General features: G+C 46.1%; 1 protein-coding gene across 3 annotated transcripts in view; it reads right to left on the bottom strand.

Moving 5' to 3' along the window:
- PLXNA2 (plexin A2) overlaps positions 1-23,366 on the bottom strand; it is a 315,878-nt gene that overhangs the window by 262,197 nt on the left and 30,315 nt on the right. For all 3 annotated transcript variants that reach the window (XR_003852108.1, XM_029572653.1, XM_029572655.1), the window contains exons 2-3: positions 15,125-16,389; positions 13,136-13,318 (exon numbers count right to left, since the gene is read on the bottom strand). Coding sequence is in view for 2 of the 3 variants with exons in the window: in XM_029572653.1 (XP_029428513.1) it covers positions 13,136-13,318; positions 15,125-16,321 (1,380 nt within the window). In the remaining variant the exon portion in view is untranslated. The remainder of the gene's footprint in view (positions 1-13,135; positions 13,319-15,124; positions 16,390-23,366) is intronic.

Raw genomic sequence — 23,366 nt, forward strand, 5'->3', positions numbered from 1 at the left:
GGGACTGCTGGGAGCCCTTTCAGACTGTGCACTGAAAACTTGAGCCAACAGATGAATTCCCAGAGGGGGGAGGGGAGGCTGAAGGAATTTGAAGGATGCCCTGCCTGCCGAGTCCAGCTTGGAAGCAATCTTAAACCTCAGCTGCAAAAAGAAAAAAAACAAAAACCACAGCCTTGTCCTCACAGAGCTGGCAGCTAGTACCAAGCATCTCTCAAATTTCCCCCACCACCAGCAAGAACTAGTACAGCATCCCCCCTCCCTCCCCCAAAAAAAAGGTTTTTCAAATGCTAATTTATACGAACGTTTATGGTACAAGCAAATGAGTACCAGTAAGTGGGCTTCAACCAATGCCTGAAAGAAGCCTCCACCCCTTTAAGATAATCATCCTTCACGTGTACCCTACCGCCAACATTTGCCATCAGATGGTGCCATGTATCCCGTCAGCGCCATAGAAAAGCAAAACAAAATGCCATTCATTCCTCTTTTGGCCGTCATGGGCAGCCATATCTGTCGGGTCCCGCCGGCGTGGTCTCCACGTATCAAGGTTACCCCTGTAGCAAGACACGGCCTCAGACACCTAGTAACAGTGGCCCTATTTACTGTACCCAGCTGCAAGAGATAATTCAGTACCGTGAGTGCTGCCCAAACCAAAAGGCATCCAATGTCAATATCGATGCGATTAGATAAATCCATAAAGGCAGCTGAGGGAAGGACAGACAGCAGCACAGATACTCCAACTTCAGGTCTGTCTCACAACTACATGGTTAAGACTAAAAGTTCCCCAGCAGGAATGAACAAGGGTATGCCAGGAGATGAGCTCTTATGTTAATTCTTGGGTGCCAGGAAGTGATGATATAGGCCTTGCAGTAGGGTACCAGGATGAATGGGCCTTACCTGCTGTCATTTTCTATGGCTCTGCTGTAACCTGGCTTCCCTTGCTCACAAACACCTTGTATTTTAATTGAGTCCTGGAGCAAACTGACTTGTTCAGTATCGGTGAGTCTTGTGGCAGAGAAGTGTCCATGGCCTTCTCTCGATTCATGGTCCAGTGCTTCAGACACTGGGCCACTCCTTCCTTTACAAGGCTTGCTTATATTGCTGGGCCAGAGCCATCTTCATATGGGTCTCAGGATCCTGTTTTTGTGCTGAATAGGTATTTTAATTGACAAGACACTGCACTGTCTCTAGCTCTTTAAACCTGGTCAGCAGCAGGGTGGAGAGGAAAGGTATGAGATGGGTAAACAAATCTATGGCGTTTTTGTGGCACTTGCCGAAAGTGATCCAATGGATTCAGTGTGTTTGTATCTTTTGACGTGTAGAGACCCCCACCCCCCATCCTGGGATGCCTACTAGCTGGCCTTAGTGTAGATCATGGAGACAGAAGTGAGGTCCGTTGGAGGAGTGCGCTCCTGTCTGCTCAAAGGTAGGCAGAGTGGGAAATCAGTGTGGCACTTGTTTCTTGGAGTTAGAAGGAGAAGCACTATGCATTTTGCGTGATTTCTATTTGATTCCCTCTGCTGGGGTGGGCTAGGCCTCTCAACCTGGAGTCCCAGGATAGGAAGGAGGCAGTTTACCTCTTTGCTCCATGATCTGGCTGGACTGGGTTGCCTTAGGTTTGCAGTTTGTTCAGAATTTTGTTGGGGTTTTTCCCTCTGGTCCTTACTTAAAGAGGGAAAAATCTCCCTGCCTCTGGGAAAGATCAAGATGAAAGAAGCTTTTCTTTTCCATCTCACGCCTAGTGGATGGACACAGGTGACTCTGGTTTGAGTGACTGAGTATTTTGTAAAGATTTTTCTTTTGTTCTAGGAGGAAGTTTGCTGATACCCTTCCTCTCCAAGAGTAGGAAGAAGGAGAAAAGTTTGTTTCTCCCTGCTGCTTTGGACCTTCCCTTCAGAAATATCCTAATTTACTATCTGGAAAGGAGAAGTGAGAGTAAGAAGTTCTGTTCATCTGGAGACTGCCCTCTGTCCCAAGAAAGAGAATTGGACTGGGAGTTTTAGAGAATATGAAGTACATCTGGACCACATATAGTTTTGGGAAGGGATTTAAACCACATCTGGAAGAGCTTCCTGTTCCATCCCATATACTGACGGCATTTTTACAGATAGAAAAATATATGGAGAGCAACTCTAGAATATGGCTGAAACCAGAATTAAATGTGTATGGTGCCAAATTCCAATTGAAGATCTGCAGGAGTAAAATGTAAGTTGGAACACCCTTCCAGAGTGACCTGACTATTGTTTTCGGCAGCCAAATCCTTCTAGACTACACCGAGAATTTTACGACAGTTGATTTACACAGCTCTGACCTCTGTAAGGCCACCAGCCTCTCTGCTTCTCCTTAGTATAGCTCTGGGCAGGAAAGCCAGAAAGGGAAGCAGACTGTGGTGATTCCGGATCATACACCGACCCCCTTCACTCCCTGCCAGCTCATTTTGATGACCATTAAGGGGCAATTCAGATGAAGGAATGTGCTCCAATTCTGGGAAGCAATGGAGGGAAGGAGGGGGTCGTCATCAAAGCCACAACTCATTAAAAAAGAAAACATAGAAATGAGGGCAGAAAAGGACCAAATGATCCACCCAGTCTTCCCAGCAAGCTTATGCCAATATCTGCTGCACTGTGCAGGTTACCCCCATGCTTATCTGTTTCCCAGACCATAAAAGTCAGGGCTCTCGTTGGTTGCTGTTTGAATCCAGTTCCCTGTTACCCCGTACTTATCAGTTTCCCAAACTAGCCCTTTTTGATTGCTGTCAAATCCAATTTCCCTTGATGCCTTGCTGTTGAAGTAGAGAGCAATGTTTGAGTTGCATCAAAGTATCAGTTTTATTGGTTAAGTGTCGTAACCCCTGCATCAGCAAGTTACCCCCATACTTGTTTCCCCAGACTGTAAAAGTCTGAGCCCTTGCTGGTTGCTATCTGAATCCCATTCCTCTTTTCCCCCTGCTGTTGAAGCAGAGAGCAAAGATGGAGTTGCATCAATGCTATGAAGGCTTATTGGTTAAGGGTAACAACTGCAGTACATTCAAGTTTCTCCATGCACTCTTGTCTTCATTTCCATCCTTTAGCTTTTGAAATGAAGAAATGAGTACATGGAGCAACTTGAAGAAAAGTCATTTGCATTTACACAAACTCAGAGTAAAATGAACTGGTTTAAGAAAACCAATCTGAGGCCAGCCCGTAGGCCCAGTGGCAGTCATGCTGAGGAGCCAGGTCTCATCTGCGGGTCAGGGCTTCCGTTCCCTGGATCAGCCAGGATTGGGGAGGCCGCATAGGCATCGTTCCCAGTCTCAGGATGAGGGGAGAGAGAATCCCATTCATCGTGCAACAGTGACACCCAGTGGCTAGACTCTTGCTGCATGCATACCGGGTTCTGGACGGAGCCATGGTCTGTGATCCCTGGCCAAGGACTCTCACGGTGATGGCTGGGATAGGTAGGGGGCAATTATAAAATAGGGGAAAACACCCTGGGTAACTGTGGCCCAACAGATTCAGCAGAAAGCCAAAAATGTGCAGGAGGAACCTGCCAGGAGAAAAATACTTCTATTTTTCTTACCTCACTTTTAGCTATTGTTTCAAAGATAGAATGGAGAGGATTATACCACGTGAAGGGTATACCCACTGCTCAGTCCCTGCGGTAGCAGCTCCTCACCCAACAGCACAGTGACGGCTGGGAGACCTCTCCGGGGCCTTCCTGCTAATCTGTTGCCAGAGGATAAAATAAAACTGGACCTTATTTTTAGCAGCCCTTGGGAGGAGTGGCAGCCCCCACAGTCAGAGGAGGAGGGGATGTGAAACCTGAACACTCTGCTTCCAATCCATTTACTTATTCCCTGCCCAAGCTCACCGTGGGAGCCCCTCTGGGCAGAGTCCTTGTAATTACTGGAGATCCATCTCGCATTAACAGCACTTTATAATTATTATTTAAGGTTAAGACTTAGGAGGATGCAAGACTGTGATCTGACTCACTGGTGACTCGCTGAGTGACATGAGATTTTGTGCCAATAACGTATTCCATTAACTCGAGTGCAAAGGGCTCCTTCCGGCCATTGGTTCAGACTTGGAAATAAGCACATTTTTATTATAAACAGAAACCCAGCTCGAAAGTCCACCGGACACAGCCACATCCGAAATCTGCAGAAGGGAAGAGCTTTCTTCCTCCGAATTCATCCTGTGAAAGTGTTCGGGTGTTGGTTGCTAGGGGGCCTGGGCTCTTGGGCGCACCAATGACCACATGGCCACTTCCCCCCCCCCCTCTTGCCCCCCAGTCTTGTTTTTCCCAGGGTGAGCACAGTAACAGAGCCCTGGAGCCTGGAAAAGTGAAACACTTCCCATCAGCATTCCAGGGCTTCCTGATCAGGAGTTTCACAACCTAAGCTGACTTTTTTATGTCAGGAAAATACTGTGTCCAGAGGGAGGAAGATAGAGGACAAGAAAAGCAGACAGTCAGACAAGAGTGTGGGAGAGCGATCAGAGGATAACAGTTACATAAAACAGGCTTAAGGCACCAATAAACATTAGCCACTGTCAAGCCAATATGGAACGAGCCTAAATACTGACATTATGAGATGGAAAGATCTAGGCATCACAGTGGATAACACATTGAAATCGTCGGCTCAGTGTGCTGCAGCAGTCAAAGAAGCAAACAGAATGTTAGGAATTTGTTGCCTTTGTGCCTGTTCTCGCCCTCACTCCACCCTCTCTACCTTAGTGGCGACTCCCTTCAGGTCTGACGGACAGATGCTGCCGCGGCTTCTCCTCGCCGTACTTCCTGGAATCCCCGGGCTGGCCTAACGCTGCAGATTCGCCATGTTCCTGATGACATAAAGGAGCGCGCGCTCCAGAGTTTGTACCAGCAAGGGCGCGAACCTCAGAGGCGTCCCCCCATAGTGACGTCATCTGCTTCCACTTCAAAAGGTCTTTGCTTGCAACTACGAATCGAGTAGGGGAATTCTTTCTCCACTGCTCTGCTTCCACCACCTTACCAGGGGTACCCGCTCCTCGGGGGCCCCGCTCTCTCTCTTCTTGATTTCAGATTGCTAAGACGGGATCCGGTACTCGCTCCTCGAGGGCCTACGTCCCTGAATGCTGAATGCTCAGAAGACTCCTGACTGCCTGGAAGCGATTGCAGACGTGAACACTGTGAGTTCTATTACAGATAGGAATCGGTACTCGCTCCACGAGGGCCCATGTTCCTAATCTCTGAAGACTCCCTTCTGTCTAAGATGTTATCCCAGGTACAGAGATCGTGAGTTATTATTGCAGATTACAGATAGGAATCGGTACTCGCTCCACGAGGGCCTATGTTCCTAATCTCCAAGACTCCCTTCAGTCTAAGACGTTATCGCAGGTACTGAGATCGTGAGTTATTATTGCAGATTACAGATAGGAACCGGTACTCGCTCCACGAGGGCCCATGTTCCTAAATCCCTTCTCAACTCTCCTCTATTTCAGAAGCTATTATATATCTATATCTTGTGCATTACTATTATAGATTGCAGTTAGGAACTGGTACTTGCTCCACGAGGGCCTATGTTCCTAAAACCCTCCAAAGACTCTTCTCTTCCATAAGCCATCTCATACACAGATATTGTGAGTTCTCATTTCAGACTGCTTATAGGAACCAGCACTCGCCTACGGCTCCTGTTCCTGAATATACTGAAGACTCTGTTGCAGAGAAGCCATTACAGATATCTACCATTGTGAGTGTATCATCTACTACTGGTTATGTATCCAGCATACCCTGTCTACTCACTATCTATAGTCTCTCTCTACAGCTCAGCAACCCAGAGACCGCAATTCCAGTATCTGAAGGACTTCAGCCCTGCCGGGCACATCAGCTCACTACTGCCACCTCTGGTGGTTCTACTTCCTGTCTAAATAAAGAACTCTCTGTGTTTGTCTCCATACTCCAGCCTAGCTGGTGGTCCCTCTCAGGATATTTTATTTATTTATTTATTATATACTGACATTCGATCGAAATATCACATCGGTTCACAGGAAACTTAGAGATAGGGCGGAGATATCCTCCTGGGGGCGCTGTCATCTGCCCAGGGATTCACCAATTAACTCAAGTATTCATTCCTTACACTACTAGAACTGTATTATACGACTGCCACTCTGTGGGAAGCCAACCCACTACAGATCATTAGCTCTGCCTGCGGAGTATTACAATTGTTAGCTCTTCCCCTTGACAGGGTGATCCATAATCGATTGCTAACTCCCTGGCGGACTTATAACAGATTGCTATCCATAGCAGCAGGGATTGATAACAGATTGTTAACTCCTCTCTCTCCAGGAGGAGATCCATATCAGACTGCTAACCACTCCCCCTACAGGAGGAGCTCGATAATAGATAGCTAACTCCGAGCAGCAGAAATATAATAGATTGCTAACTCCTCCTCTCTGGAGGAGCAGATCTACAACAGATTGCTAACTCTGCAGTCTAATCCACAACAGAGTGCTAACTCCTCCCTTCTTGAGGAGCCAAGCCTAACAATTATTAAGAAGAGAATTGTTAATAAAACAGAAAATGTCATAATGCCTCTGTATCGCTCCATGGTGAGACCGCACCTTGAATTACTGTGTACAATTCTGATCGCCGCATGTCAAAAAAGATATAGCTGGGATGGAGAAAGTGCAGACAAGGGCAACCAAAATGATAAAGGGAATGGAACAGCTCCCGTATGAGGAAAGGCTAAAGAGGTTAGGGCTGTTCAGCTTGGAGAAGAGAAGGCTGAGGGGGGGATATGATAGAGGTGTTTAAGATCATGAGAGATCGAATGAGTAGATGTGAATCGGTTATTTACTTTTTCCGATAATAGAAGGACCGGGGGGGCATTCCATGAAGTTAGCAAGTAGCACATTTAAGACTAATCAGAGAAAATTATTTTTCACTCAATGACAATTAAGCTCTGGAATTTGTTGCCAGAGGATGTGGTTAGTGCAGTTAGTGTAGCTGGGTTCAAAAAAGGTTTGGATAAGTTCCTGGAGGAGAAGTCCATTACCTGCTATTAATCAAGTTTACTTAGGGAATAGCCACTGCTATTAATTGCATCAGTAGCATGGGATCTACTTAGTGTTTGAGTAATTGCCAGGTTCTTGTGGCCTGGTTTGGCCTCTGTTGGAAACAGGATGCTGGGCTTGATGGACCCTTGGTCTGACCCAGCTTGGTAATTTCTTATGTTCTTATATTTAAAAGGAAAGGGCAAGATCACAATAAAAAGATGCACACCTGCCATAAAAACATTCAAAAAATATAAGAAGATACATTCAGCAACTGAAATGTCTGCACTGGAGCCAAGGGAAGATCCTGAAGATTCTAGATAGGGATTTGTTGCTTTAAAGTAAGCAAGAAACAGACATATGGAAGAGTGAAAACCTGCAATTCTGGGACCTGTTTAAGGAATAAGCCACCAGCTGTTTGGTTTTTGCACTGCAATATAGCCCCCAGTAAAGAAACAAACCTTTCAACAGAACAAGATTTACCTTACATCAAAAAGAAAACATTTAAAAAGGTCTCCGCTGTATAGATGGCATTAGGGATTAAGTTACGTCGGAAGAAACGTTCTTCCTATAATCCTACATAAGTAATATGGAGCATTTTCTGCTCTGCATTAAGCACCTAACATGCCACAACAAGCTTTCTTCTTTAACCTTCCGGGGGGAAAAATAAAACAGCCGCACCCAAAAACAGCTAAGAGTCATGGTACACATGGCTTCTCACTCCCAGACGGATTAGTGGCTTCCCCCGGAAGGCGTTCGGGAATAGGGCCATCTGAACATGTGGCTTGTGATAAAAGCCCGACTCGTAGCCCCATCTCCTCCTAACCTCTTAGAGGTGAGATTTAAGGACCTAAATATTGAATCATGCTCTGGATGGAAAGAAAGTTGTAGGAGAAGGAATGAGGGTAGACTCAAGACTAATACATGGAAGCATTTCTTTAAAGGATAAAGGGAGAGAGGATGAACACACCTTACAGCTTCCGAATTAAGGAATAATGGAAAAAGGCCAGGAAGAGGGCATGAGAACACGCAGCCCAGATAGTCCGTTGGTCTTTACTGCCATCAGTTTCTACGCTTCCACCAGGAAGTTAAGGAAAAGCTTTAAAACCTATCCATGCAAATAAAAACTAATTCCATTACCAGAGCCCAAGTTATATTTGTTCTTTCACTGGATCCTGAAGAAAAGTTCTTTAATGGACAAAGAGTTCACTGCTAAGAAAAAGTCCAGCTCCTCCTTGCTTTCAGACTCTGGCCTTGCTACAAAGGCAGAAAGAGACCCAAAATGTTAGCAGAGAAGCTGTTTACACAACACACTAAAATGCTTTGTCTTTTGAAAAACAGGCTCTTCCCTATTTAGCAGCCTGGGGCAAGTAACCTTCCTACGTGTGATGGAAACAGAAAAGAATGGTATCTTGGAGGAATTATGGCAGTGATGGCTGAAAACAGAAACCAATGTGTCAACTGCCCCAGGCACTTTCTGATCCCAAGGGCAACCAGTTAACCCCTTCACAGACTTCCAGAAGCCAGTCTCCAACATAAGCAGGTGTGAAGGCTGGGATCACTCAATGCCCACTGCACCAGCGGCTGCGGCTTTGCTATATTGTACCCTCTAGCAAAACACGCCACAAGCCCTCGGAAAGGCTTCAGAGAGATTTAAACCCCGCCAAGACACTGCTCAGAAAGGAGGAAAAAAAACCAAAAAACAGTTCCTTGCTATCCGTGAACATTTGGAGATTAGGGAAAAGTAAAAGAATTGCCAGTATATAGTAAGCTAGCACTGGAGAAATGCACCAGTCTTTGCATCAAGTCTCCCAAAGTCTTCATGATTCACCCACTGATGGAATTTATTTATTTATTTATAACTTTTTATATACCGAGGTTCAATTAACAGGATTAATTATCACTTCGGTTTACATTGTAACTTGCGAAACAATAGTGACAAAGTCTTGTCTTACATTTAACAAGTTTGAAAAGAACCTGGATAACAAAACTAGGGTAATAGAGAACAATCAAACAGTAATAAGGGGACGACACCACTGAATACTGCTGCAATTCCGATTTCTGGAAACCAGGCACGACGACTTGCACCTCATCGCGCAGACAGTCACCAGTGCACAGGGAACCCAGCAGAAGCTTAGAATCAAAGACAACCAGCACTCAAAACGGGATGGGGTGGGTGTGGGGGGCAACGCTGCCGAGTGCGCACAGAAAAGGAAAGGCCGAAAGCAGAGGGTAATACAAATTACAGCACAGCTTCACTTCCATCCGTCTCTTGTTCAGGAGTACACATCATATGGGAACAGTGCAGCCAACCTTGAAAACACATCTCACTTGCTGCCCTAAAAAGGGGTCATGGGTCACTGGCATTCTACAACTAATGAGAGGGGCCATGGAAATAAAATAAAAATAAAAGCCAGGGCACAGAGTGTGGGGAATTATAGCATGGATGCTAGAATTGTGGTATTGTGAAGCAGGTCTTGCAGCATGAAAGCGGAGGTCAGATGAAGGTGAGACTTCAAATCCAGCAATATGGCAAGAAAGGCCGAGCCTTCAGTGGGTTGCAAGGCACAGGGCCACAGAGTCGAATGCCTTTAAGCACCTAGGATGTAACATTATTTTCCAAAAAACATTGCTCTGGGTCACCTTGCTCCTAGGAGATGGGATTTGTGAAATGATGAGAGAGATGGTAAAGTTTTAACACCAGTGGTACAACAGCATCAGGCTCCCAAGAAGGCTAGGGCAATCTGCAGCTTGAAACCCACACGCCAATGGGTTTTACAACAGCCTCACTATCCGGGGTGGCAGCGGGAATAATTACAAAATTTGGAAACAAGACCTAGGAGAGACCTGGGTTTTGGCTTGCTATTGTAAAAATCAAAAATTGAAGAAGGGAAGGTCTGATATGACCTAATCAGTAGATGGGTGGAAGCCAGCACCAACAGATTTTGGGAATGCTTGGGACAGCTATGTAGGGCAATGGTAAGGAGAGATCAGGTAAAAGATATGGGGAAAGGAGGAGTTTGTGGTGGGTTACATATGGGAATTTCTATATACTTTTACCCAAAGTAGACTTATCACAACTGGAAAGATTACATGGGCCTGTGATGCCCTTGGAGAGGTCTATGGCTGGGGTAGGCCACAGAACGGTCTGCTATTCATCAGTTTTATTTCAAAAGTACATAACAGAAGAGGAGCAAAATGGCTGCTTACCTCAGCAGTCTGACAAGCAACGAAAATGTCTAGAACAAACCCAGCATTGGATTACAGCTTCCTTCTTCTCCCTGGGGCCTCTCTAACTCTCTCAGGGCCTCACCTTTGTATCCCTTACCTCAGGGAAATGCCCCCACCCGAGGATCCCTTTCCTGTCTGTCTTAAGGTGGACCAGGCCAGATAGCTGAAGCCGGTCCGTTAAGGCAGTCTGAAGCTTTTTATCATACACTATCACAGGGCCATTGTGGTCTTTATCTGATGTTATTTACTATGAATTCAATATTCAGTGGTGCAGCAAGTGGGAAGTTACCCCATTAAAGTTAGCCAGTGTTAGGCAAATCCCCACCTCCCAAACATGGGCTGAATACTGAGCTCCCGGCATATCAGTCTGGGTGAAGGGACTGATCCCCCTTTCAGAATGGAGTAAAATGTCACTGCCTAACTTTAGCCAGATAAAGGTATTCAGTTGTCAGAAAAGTCAGAACCAATGTCGAGAACCAACGTCGGGAAATACTTTTTCACGGAGAGGGTGGTGGATGCCTGGAATGCCCTTCCAGAGGACGTGGTGAAGACAAACAGTGAAAGATTTCAAAGGGGCATGGGATAAACACTGTGGGTCCCCTAAAGGCTCGAGGATGGAAAGAAAGAAAAGAGTGCATGGGGGTAACTTGCTTCTGTGGCGGTTACTGCCCTTAACCAATAAAGTCTTCATACTGTTGATGCAACTCCATCTTTGCTCTCTGCTTCAACGGCAAGAGATAAGAGGTAACAGGGAACTGGACTCAAACAGCAACCAACAAGGGCCCTGAATGACGGTCTGGGAAATGGATAAGTAAAGGGGAGACCTGGTATGGCACAGTAGCTACTACCATAAGCTTGCTGGGCAGACTGGATGGACTGTTTGGTCCTTTTCTGCTGACATTTCTATGAATGTGCCAGCGCTATCAGCTCTCTCATCCTTCATATTCAATCCAATGGACCACTTTTGGGGACTTGGCCAAAAGGTAGGGGATTGGGGGAGATGGGTTTGGCACCTGTTCAGCTCTTCATTTTTTTTTTTATTTTCAGTTATTCGGCTAACTTTAGGACTGTTATTTTTCTGATCAGAGTTGGCCAGATAACTATCCAGCTGGCGCTGACATTCCACAATTAGTGGATAACTTTAAACCATGCCCTGGAATGTCCGTGAACTATCTCTCTTTTATCCATGCTGGGTTGGACCAAAGGGCCATCGAGCCCAGAATCCTCTCTGACTGTGGACAAACCCAAGAAGCAAATCCAATTTCTTGTTGTTTGCTCCGAGGGTTTCCCGGAGTCACCTGGTTAATAAATGTTTATGGACTTTTCTTCTAGGAAATTGTCTAAGCTCTTTTTAAACCGAGCTATGCTAGCTGCCTTCACCACATCCTCCAGCAACAAATTCTACTGCTTGATTGTGCAATGAGTGAAAAAGAAACGTTCTCCTGTTTTAAATCTACTATTTGTTAGTTTCAAGGAGTGTCCATTAATCCTAGTGTTGTAAATAACCATTCCATATTTACCCATTCCACTCAAGTCATGATTTTATGAACCTCTATCATATCCCCTTCTCAGTTGTCCCTTCAGGTAGAAGAGCCCTAACCTGTTTAGCCTTTCTTCACAGGGGAGCTGTTTCACTCCTTAACCATTTTTGTTGCCCTCCTCTGGACATCTTTTTTGAGATAGGGCTACCAGAACTGCTCACAATCCTCACAATGCGGCTACATCAAAGGCATTATGGTGTGCCTCATTTTGTTCTCCATTCTTTTTGGAATAATTCATAGCAATCTGTTTAAGTTTTTGATGGCTACCACACACCAAGGCAAGAATTTCATCATACTGTCTACAATTACTCCAATATCCTTTTCCTGGGTGATGACTCTTAAAACAGAATCCAGCAATATGTACCTATAGTTTGGATTATTTTTCCCTACGTACATTACTTCGCACTTGTCTACATTAAATTTCATCTTGTATTTAGATGCCTAGTTCTCCAGCCTCTCACGGTCCTTCTGGGGGTAAAGAATTATCTGGCTAAAAGTTAACCATGCAGCAGGGCAGGATATTTAAAACTCAGGATTTGTCCAGCTAAGCCCTGAACTTAGTCAAACTCTTCTGAATATCGACCTCTACATTACTATGTCAATTTTTATTACAGCTCTTTGCACTAATACATTAACCATGCTGGCATACTCTACTATGGCTCCTGAGCAAGGGCATTGAAGTCAGTGTGAGTCAGGATCTGTCAGAGACAGAAGGGCAGGTTACTGAAAGCACTGGAAAGAGCTTTGCATTGTCACACAGGAGACCTGGCTCTGGCTCCCAGCCTTAGCTTCTGGCTAGTCAGGCTGGCAGGGTTTAGCTTACCCCTTCTGATTCATATTTTTCCCCAATTAAAAGGATAGTAGGACTTCCATTGAGCGAATCCTTGTTTTCCTTTCTTGCATCCTGGAACCATCCTGGTTTTCGCAGCACTAAAGGTAAAACTATAAAATTCCAGAATACCACGAGACAAGGCCTGGAAAACTAGGATTGGTTCAAAATGTGAATGATGGCTGTTCTGTTGCTATATCTGTAATCTGTGTGAGTAATGTGAAATAAAACTAAATGCAACGCCACCAAGTCTAACATGGGCATCTTAAAACAGATCGTTTTCATAGCCGGACAGGCATTACTGCCCCTTTTTTGTATTTGTAGTATCTATTTGAGGAGGGGAAAGGTCATCGAGGCTACTTGGTGTTTTTGTAGTTTATACTGTGAGTATTTAGCCTGCAATATGCATATCTCCATCAGTTTCCTCCCACCTCTGCCAACGAGGATTCCCTACTCACAGACAGACAAAGATAGCAATGTGTCGTCAAATTTTCCAAAGCTTTTGGAAGAAGTGTTACCAGCAGCCTTACCTTCTTCACTCTGCCACTCTTGGTCCCGACGAATACCACGCTGTAGTTACCATACACGTAGGAGGTCACAGATGTCATCCTGTCTCGGATCTCCGTGAACAGCGTCACCCCCTCCACCAGTGTAGAGCCTCCAAGTGGCTGGTTAATGTCCAGTCCACAAAAGTTATCATCTATAGGGACTGGCTGGAAGAGAGAAGATACCGGTAGTTGACACAATGGGGCGGTGGGACATGTGTGCTGCTTCTTAGGAATGGGTCAGTAGAGAACAACCCAGGGTCAGGATCTAAACCCCTGGCTAATATCTGGGTTTCATATAGCCACAATCTCTGATCACAATAGGTGAGGTTTGGGAGGGGGGGATTGGAAAATATAATATGCTATTTTTCAAAATTCTGGTTTTTCCAACTCTTGCTGTGAAAAGTTCAGGGCTGCACCAGTCACACTGCTAGACTAACGGGCAATGCAACTACATAGGAGTATGTAAGCATGGGGGGGGGGGGGGGGGGGGAGGGAACAGAGTGTCTGCACAAATGCATGCAAGGGAACAGACTGCTAGTGTGGAAGATTGGGAGGGGGAGTGGTTCTGATATCCTAGTGCTGGTTTGCCAACCTGGGTTGCCTCATAATGCACAAGTCACTTTTCTATTCTCAAGAGATGATCTGCTCTAGACGGAGGCATACTGAGCACATGGCTGTAACTGCCAAAATAATGCAGAGCTCCAGGTGGCACCTTTTGCAAGCACTAAGCTCAACTAGAATATAAAAAGTTTTCAGTCATTTAATAAAATTATTAAAAAAGAGATAATATTGCTTTCCTGATGCAAAAGAAGCTGCAAATCTCTTCCTAATCTGAAGTGCGGCAATGAGTTTTTGATATGTTCCATCTTCGTACTTGGCTTCACCAGCTCATTAGCAATTTATTCACAACCCAGTCACATTCTAGCAAACCACCCATAAATAAAACAAAAAAGTGTTTTACATTTCAATGCATTTGTGGGAACCTTAACTGCAGGCTGAGCTGTCAATCATTACTGCCTTGTAGACACAGGTTGTAGGCCTGAAGCAGCCCAGTGTGACCCTGAGGGCTATTTAAGGCAGATCTGCAGACCCACTGATCTCGCATCATCCTGAGAGGATGAACAGTCCTTTGGACTGACATTAAAGGGGTTAATGACAGGCTGAAGCTGTTGTCTGTCATGTAAGCATAATGCTTACCCCTGTACAGGTAAGTAAAAAAAAAAAAAAAAGTGTCCCCTCCAATACAAAGCGCAACAGACATGACTGCTCTTCAGCATGAAGGATTAGGGGCTGCAAGTCACCAGCATCCTAACTATGTATGGACTGGTCTCCTGACCTTCCAACCTGCCTCCTACCTACGGGCTGTTTCCCAATTAATCACTCGCTGACTCCTCCTCAAGACCTGTCTAGTCACAGCTGGGCAACACAAGCCAGACTGGCCTAAAAGGTAACGTGTAGGTCACCCCTGGGCTCTGTTGTATAGGGAACAGGTGAATCTGTCCGTTTCATGTTTGCCCCACATGAAGGGTGGGGGTTGGGTTGGGGCTGTCTCTGAAAAAGGATTTGCAAAACCAAGACTGTCACACCTGCTCCTTAGGAGCAACAAATCAGATCCGTAGACCAAGCACTAAGCTGAAGACTGTAATTGTTTATGCACCACAGCGTGGGGGCCCAGAAATTAAAAAGCACAATGCTTTCCACATAAATTAGGGGAAAAGAATAAAACATTGAAAATGCTTCTTTCCTTCCTAGCTGTGAACACAACCGATGACTTAGAGAGTGGCTAGGGTGAGTGGCCCTTTCGGATTGCTCACCTGGGCTGCAACTCTGTTCAGATTGGTATCCATTCCTATTCAAGGTGCAGCCAACTGCTGGAGAGGCTGGTTTTTGAAAAGGGGAGGGGTTATTTTTATTTTAAAAATTCACTCTTCCCAAGATGTTTGAATCATATAAAAATCACAATATGCTTACCGCTTTGGTGCATTGCACATCCTTCCCCAAAAGCCAGTTCAGCTCCAGATTGCCTTCACCCTGGTAGCAGGACTGAAGACGCTCCTTGATCTGAGCGTTAATCATCTTGATGGGGAAGACACAGAGGGCGGAATCGTCGGGAGGGTGATGATACTGCTTCTGCCCCTTGGAGAAGATGGTGAAGAGAATGTCATCCTTGGCTGAGATTTTAAGCGCCCTGGCAAGCACGTCACCAGGTTTGGAGAGGTAGGCAGCCTGCAGGAGGCGGTATTCCAACCCATTCTTCACGCAGCCAATCGGCAGCGAGACATAGGAATGGAACTTGGGGTCATTCTTGCACAGCCGCACAATGCGGGAGGTGTAGAAGAGGTCATGGGCTGAGTTGCTGGAGATGCCCTCAGGGGTTTCAGGCTGCACAGTCAGGAAGTAAACAAAGTTACCACTGGCAAATCCATAAATATAGAAAATGTCAAAGTGGGAGACCAGAGCCAATGTGTCGGAGGGAATCTTGATCAGGGAGGACACAAAGTCACTGTGCAGCTCATAATCCAGCATGGCAGAGGACTCTGGGTCCCGGGGCAGTTTGCGGCTAGATAAGGTTGGGAAATAATCCTGCTTCCCATCTACTGCTGTACCAATGAAAAGTTTGCCATCCTCACCTTCGGAGCGCACAATTACACCATACATTGTACCGGTCTCATTGACGCTGGAGAGATAGTGTTCCTTCTTGTGGGAAGGCTCCACCAGAATAAAAAGATCATCCAATCGCAGAAGCTTGCAGACGCCCTGGTAAAGACTCCCACATGCTAGCAGACGGTTCTCAGAGTAGTCCACAATCAGAAGCTTGTTGACATTGTTTGTCAGGGTTAAGGGTTCGCTACAGGGTTGTACGATCAATGGAGGGTAACATGACTTGTTGTCCTCTTCCGGACCGGTCTTGTGCGAAACCAGTAAAGTCAAATTACCAGAAAGCTTGTAAACCCTATTTACTGCACCCACATACACCGCACCGGTGTTCTGGTGGACCGTCAAGTGGCTAAAAGTCCAGTCTCTGTGCTCAGCATGGAAGGTGTTAAAGAGGGAAGAGCTTGTGGCATTTTGGGAGAGCAAGGCCAGCAGAAGAAGGACAAAGAAAACTTCCCAGCAGAAAAAATGCAAAGAGAGCAGCGTCCTCGGAAAGGTCTTCCTCTGTTCCATTGTGAGGAGGGAAAAGAGAATCACCTTCCAAGCTGCGTTTGTTGCCTCAAAATATTCTTCACATGATTCTGAAAAACACAACAAAAGACATTACTAATTATGGTGTCCTATCATGACATGATGGTCGAGTAAGAAAGGGACCCAACTCTATTTTGCACTTATCTGCAATATCCCAAGATATCTCATCTTTGTTATTTAGCTAACAGGAACTCACATTACACAATGCAGAAAGAGGGACATAGCTAGAATCAAGAAAATCTGAGATATTTGCAGGCAGCCAGGTTTAAACTGTTTTGTCTTATTCAAGCTTGGCCAGAAGTTGACAAGAAGATGGCAGCGCTTTAAAGTGGGAGTATCCTAGAAATAAGTCCCCTAAAAGGCTCATTAATTGCATGCCAATGCACAAATGTCTTAGCGACCATGTCGGAAAACAGATCTGTAAGCAGGTTCTCTCAAACTGGCAGTTTCTTCCCATTCCTTTTGGCACCAGGGTTGGGATCTGGTGCCATCAGCAGCTGTCCATGGATTCCCCCCCCCCCCACCCCACCCTCACCCCCGCCTTCTCATTCTAAATCTCCTCTGGCTTGGTCATTGCAGCAACAGTCTATGCACCCAAACCTAGCCAGTAGGCGTCACTGTTGCATGATGACTATCTCCACTCTCCCTCTCCCCTGGGCACTGTGAATGCTTCTACTACCTCCTTCTTGGCCTTTGCTGACCTGGACAGCAGCCCAGGAATCAGCTCCGGGTCCCACCACATGGCAGTGCACAGCACTTTCCACGTGTCCGGCCCTCCATAAATATTTTAACTAATTTTTCTTTTTTGCCACTGAGTTGGGCACCAGTGCAGTTGCTACACAAGATTCCCATTCATTTAATCATTTAATATAATTTCTGTTGTGCGATGAGATGCATGAATGAAGTCTTTCCAAGTTATTGCTACGTTGGCGGACTGAAAAGATTTCTTGCTGACAGCGACCTGTTACTTTTCTATTGAAAAGAGTGTTTTCTCTGTTTACACTCGTCTGCATACGAATTTGGCAGATATCAAAGAAAGAGGAAAAATACTGTAAATAAAAGCAGAAAAATAAAATCCAGAGAGCTGGAAAATAAAAGCGTTCGTTTCTTAACTGCGGGCAGAGATTGGAAGCATAACATAACGGCAGCCCTCCAACGGCACTGCCAGCCCTCCTACCTCCCCATGGTGGGGGGCGGACGATGCTGCGGTCTCAAAAGTTCACCTAAAGCACCGTCTTCGGACGCTTCTCTTGTTGGCCCAATACAGTGCATGAAAACCTCGCGGATAATCTTGAAGATAGCTAAGACCCACAGCAGGGATTACAGTTTGGCGAGACCCACCTGGAGGGACGTCCCTTTACTCCATAGATATGGGCAGAATAGGTGATGTATTTTCGGGGGGAGGGGGGGGTCATGGATGATGTTTTAACAGACAGAAATTGATTCAGGTTTCTTGTTTTTATTTATTTATTTCGGATTTTTATATACCGGCATTCGAGACAGCAGTCACATCGTGCTGGTTCACATAAAACGGGAGTGCATAATAAACATAAACTAGAACATTGGTGCGGAAAAGGCAGTTACATGTAACAGGGTGGCTAGAACTTGGTGAAGAAGGAAGAGAAAGGACAGTTATTAATTAATAATGGCTAACGATAGTAGAGATAAAATTAATTCCCACTAAAGGGCTGAAGGTAAATCTAGAGGAGCATGGGATTGGGATGGGAACAGACATTTTCTAAATGTAATAAACAGATGGTGTGAAAAGCTTCCTAAGGAAGGCCCAACCCCACCCAACTGATGGCAAGCAGGCCTTGCTGTTACTGCAGCTACACCCACTCCCAACACAGGTAACCTTTGCCCTTTAATTATATACAGTTATGTGTTTACAGATCTCAAGGACTGCTGGTAAAAAGATATGTGCTGGTTAATTACACAGACTTCCCCCTCCCAAAAGTGCCACAGCAGGGTTTCGCCATTATTACAGAGCAGGTGGTGCTGTGCTGCCTTAATTCTGTGCATTCATGGGGTGGGTGGAGAAGATTGGGAAACCAGGGGACAGAGTCTGCAGCTGCACCAAAAGGCCTATTGTTCTAGATCTACCACTTGGTCAAATAAAGATAATCTGTACCCTGGTTGGAAATCCAGGTTATTATAACCTCCTGGAGGAGTAACCCATTGCTTGTAATTTTCTGGCTGCAATACAACCCAGATAAGCCCACCAGGAACTGGATAGAGTCCACCAGCTCCATTCACATTGGCCACTCCAATCTAGATCAGAGTCAGATTTGTACCAGTGACCTACAGTTGAAAGACTTCATGTCCCATGTGCAAGTCCTCTAAGCAGTCCACTTGCCAAGTTGTCATCTCCCAGGAGATGCCTAAATTATAATGATTCTAGTCAATACTGTTTGGAAGGAAGAGAGCTGGTGGTTAGAGCATAGGATTGTGATGCAAGAGAAATCCTGGATAGGAGGCCTAGGCTCACCCTGTTGTATGGGGCGGGGAGTCACTTTATCTCCCCATGCCTGGGTTCTAATCCCCAACTCTGCCATCGTGTGTCTCTGCAACTTTGCACAAGTCACTTTATCTCCCTGTGCCTCTGGGGACCCAGCTGAAAACAAGTCCTTGTGTTTGCAGCTGGCTTTCCTGTATAACAAATTAAATATATAATTTTAATTTTATGATGTTCCTTGAAGTCAGAGGAGGAGAGATCACATTAACATATCTGGAAATACGAATTTCGAAGAACACTGCTGAAATTAATGACATTCATCTTACCTTTCTCTTCACAACCAAAGTACTTTTTTTTTTAATTTAAAGAAAGAGAGAGAAGGAGCAGAGAGTCCCAGCAGCCATTAGAATTTATCCTACTGCTGTAACATCACATCCCTCACATCTGGGTATAAAATTCAGACAGTAAATTATTTCAGCCTGCCTTTTTAAAATGCATTTACTTTTTTTGTGTGTGTTTGATGGTTTAAGTGACAAGATTCATGGGTCTCGCTTTCCCAGCAGCACATTAAATGCTGATCATCATCACCCCCGCTTCCCTCCTCTTCCCCATCCTAGGATCCGTTTACGTTTCTCTCTTTAAATTTACACCCTGCCACACCAAACAAGTGCGCCAGGCAGGGGACAGTAAGCAAGCACTTAAAATTACAAATAACAACAACTAAAGACGATTGAAAAGGAGAATGGGATTCAGACAGCAACCAAACGAGGGCCCCGACTTTTACGGTTTGTGAGACTGATAAGCATGGGGGTGACCTGCAAGGCAGGGCAGATGTTACCATAAGCTTGCTGGGCAGACTGGATGGACCATTGGGTCCTTTCCTGTTGTTGTTGTTTCTGTGATGGAAACACATCCCCCACAGTGAGAACGTTGCCAAAATCGGTCCTGAAATCATTATGGGGGAGGGGGGGTCATAGGTCATACCAGACCCTAGGACCATCCTTTTGTCCCATTCCCTCGGAAGCAAGTGCATTTATTTCCATAATAAACCTAATTAAAATTTGCCATCAGAACGGTGAATGGGGGGGGGGGGGGTCTCAGAACCCCCAAACGGTCCAGGTTTCAGGTAATTCAAAAACCTGGTTCACAGACTCACCCTCACAGATTTAAACAAAAAAAAACATTTTCAGGGGAGGGAGGGGCATGAAAACTGGAGTTGAGACTAATTGGCACATAATCTTAAATCAAATTAGGAAGGAGACCTCGGACTAAGATTGGCAAAAGGGAATAGGAACCAAGAAAAAGCCAGGTTGGGCTTTTAAGAGTTTTGCTGCCTGCGCCTTCTGGGAGCAATTCAGATGAGGATCCCAAGGTATCATCAAAAGGATGACAGCAAGGGAGAACAAATATTTCTTCTCAGCAGGAGACTGAAGAAAAGAGTTTGGCCTGGGAAGGCTTCTCAGTCATCCTATGCACTTTTCTTACAAGCCCTGCACTGCTATTATCTAATAAAGGGGGTGGGGGGAGGGGGGAGGTGAAGGCTGCTCCCCTGCAATTACCCTGCAAGCAGCCATGTTGGAACAGGCGACAGATTACCTGGCACACCTTCGCTTTCATTGGGTCACACATGCACCAAGCGCTGGCCAGTTTGGGACCTTGCGCTTTTCATCAGTACAGGGTGGTAATTAAACTCCAACGTCCGCAGGGGCAGACTGTAAAGTACTTCTCAAAAGGAGAAAGCTGGCTCTTGAGCAGCTGAAGTTTCTGGCAATGCACTAGTTAAAGTCTCCTTTGCATCCTATCTGGAGAGTCTCATTAAACCCAGCTGACTGTGAATGGGTCTTGCGCCCAGCTGTGCTCTGGCACTGGAAGCTTTAATTAGCGGGCACCCTCACCCCTTGTACCTACCTGTACTCGATCCACTTGGGCTGTTAAATATAGCCCCTCTGAACTGGGAATCTGAGCCCTCTGGGAGGGAGGGCGTTCCTCTCCTGCCTTGTGCTCTGTGCTGCAGCAGCACGGGTATGCAGAGGAAATGAAATGAAGTGAAAGCACAGCACTGCCTTCAAATGTGTGCCGAAAAACAATGACAAAATGCAAACGGTTTAAGTTACGAAAACCCAACTCCAAACCGTAACTATAAACACCACAAGGATAAGCAAAAGCTTTCTTTACCGAGGAAAAAAAAAAGCTGGGCAGCGTTCCCTTTCTGGAGCAGTGTCTGCACCTTTCCATGCCCCGGTGCCACCAATTTAAAGAATGTGAAATGCAATTACACAGCCCATCCAGTCTTCAGAAGCTTTGTTCCCAGATAAAATTACCCGCCCGGCAGCCTGAAACAAGACACCATGCTCGTCCCCATAAATTTCACCCGGACCATCTTTTATTAGCTAAGAAGACGAGGCCAAAGAAAAGGCAGAATGACTTACCAAAAGCAAGACTGCTGTGCAGAATGGGGACCCAGCGGCCACAACTGGCCAGAAGCCCGAGGTCTATCAGCACTGACCAAGGGGAAGTTTGCAGTAAGACACTTCGGTATCCGCCTGCTTTGCCCCTGCTGCTATTTGTGTGGTCAAGGTTTGGGGGGAGCTACCTGTGTATAATTTGATAATCGGATTCTATGTGATTAGTTTACACCTCTAACCTAATCAGGCCCTCGGGAATGCCTCCATTAAAAGCAGCTGAGAGTCACCTAAGAAAAAAGAGGAGTCTAACTGGTAACACCTTAGCAAATTGCATCTCTTTGAAATCCACAGGGGATCGGGACTCTTGCTTTAGTGATCACTTGTTACTCCAGGTCTCTGCAAACCAAGGCCAGCAAGGATGCTCCTAGGAACCTGCACCAATGAAAAAACTGACTCAACCTGACCTCCCCAGAGAGAGAAGAGAGATCCTGTTTAGGCCTCTTCCAAGAAACATTCTCAGGAGGTAAACCAACATAAGGAGCCTCCCTCTCAACAACATAAAAACGGGGGTGGTGTGGACAATCCATCGTTAGCTTCATCCGAAGATTGCTTTCTTCACTCCCAGGCATTTTTTGAGTTCTTCTGTCTTAGTAAAACATTTTTCATTAAGGGGTAAATTTTTAAAAAAGTACGCGCGCGTGTACTTTTGTTCGCGCAACCGGCGCAAACAAGAGTACGCCGGATTTTAAAAGATACGCACGTACCTGCGCTTATCTTTTAAAATCTGGGGTCGGCGTGCGCAAGGCTGCGCAAAATCGGCAGCCTGCGCACGCCAAGCCGCGCAGCCATCCTCCGTTCCCTCCGGCCTCCCCCACCTTCCCCTATCTAACCCACCCCTAACTAATTCCCCTCCACCTTTATTTTACAAGTTACGCCTGCCCAAGGCAGGCGTAACTTGCGTGCTGCCGGTGTGCCATGTTCCGATCCGGGGGCTGGTCCGGAGGCTGCAGCCACGCCCCTGGAATGCCTCTGGGCCGCGGCCCCGCCCCCAGAACGCCCCCGATGATGCGCCAGCCGCGACACGCCCCCCTGACACGCCATCCCGGGGCTTGTGTGCGCCCAGGGGGTGGAAGGGGCAGCTTTTCGGGGGTTACGCGCGTAACCCTTTGAAAATCTGCCCCTAAATGTATAACATTTTTCACTGTCTGGTGTTACAGGAGTGTTGGGTTTTTTTTTAGCTCATGATGATATAGATATATATATATATATATATATATATATATACACATATATATATATATATATACACACACACAAGCCGTTAGGCCCGTTCAAACGGGCGAGATTCCGACGGTCAGACCGGCTCTCTTCTCATCTTCTTACCCGTCCCACTTACACTCACTCATATCCTCTTTCCTTTTCCTTCCATCTCCTCTCATCTTCCCTGACCTTCCCCTAATCCACAACCCCTGCCCTCTCCCTCAGCCCTCCTCCATTCCCTCTTTTTCTCTTCTCCACAACTTCTTACCCTTCCCACTTACTAATTCATATCCGCTTCCCTTTGCCTTCCATCCCCTCTCATCTTCCCTGTCCTTTCCCTCTCACCTCATCCACGATCCCTTCCCTGTCCCTCAGCCCTCCTCCAGTCCCTGGTGTTCCTGCAAGCCCGTTCACACGTGAGAGCAGCTGAAGCTTCCAGCCAGCAGAAGCTGGTGAGGCTTCTCGTGCATGTTCTTGTTCTTCTGTCATCGATGCTCGTTGGCGTTCGCGTGCCCTACCAGTTCTCTCCCCCTTCCTACTCTATAGTCTAATTGTCCGCTCCGGTTCTCGTCTCCAGGGAGAGGGAGCCGCCGCCACCACTGCCCGGGATCTGCGAGTGAGAGGTGTCTTGTGCGCGTTGGGCAGTGTCCGTGTTCTCGCTCTGTTTCTGTCTCGCATGGTTCATCGCTCACAGCTGTCTGTTCCGCGCATGCGCAGTAGAGCTGCTCTCTACTGCGCATTTGCGGCACGTCGGTCAAGCCTCATTTATCTAGATAGATATAGATATATATAATTGTAGGCTGCCACTTGCAGCTTGAACAAATTTCTGGAATGAACTAGCCTTTTCACTTCATATAAAGTTTTTGGTAAAAGGTTTTTGTTTACATATGCTTTAAGGGACTCTATG

Source organism: Rhinatrema bivittatum, chromosome 12, assembly GCF_901001135.1.
Source record: "Rhinatrema bivittatum chromosome 12, aRhiBiv1.1, whole genome shotgun sequence".
Taxonomy (NCBI): domain Eukaryota; kingdom Metazoa; phylum Chordata; class Amphibia; order Gymnophiona; family Rhinatrematidae; genus Rhinatrema; species Rhinatrema bivittatum.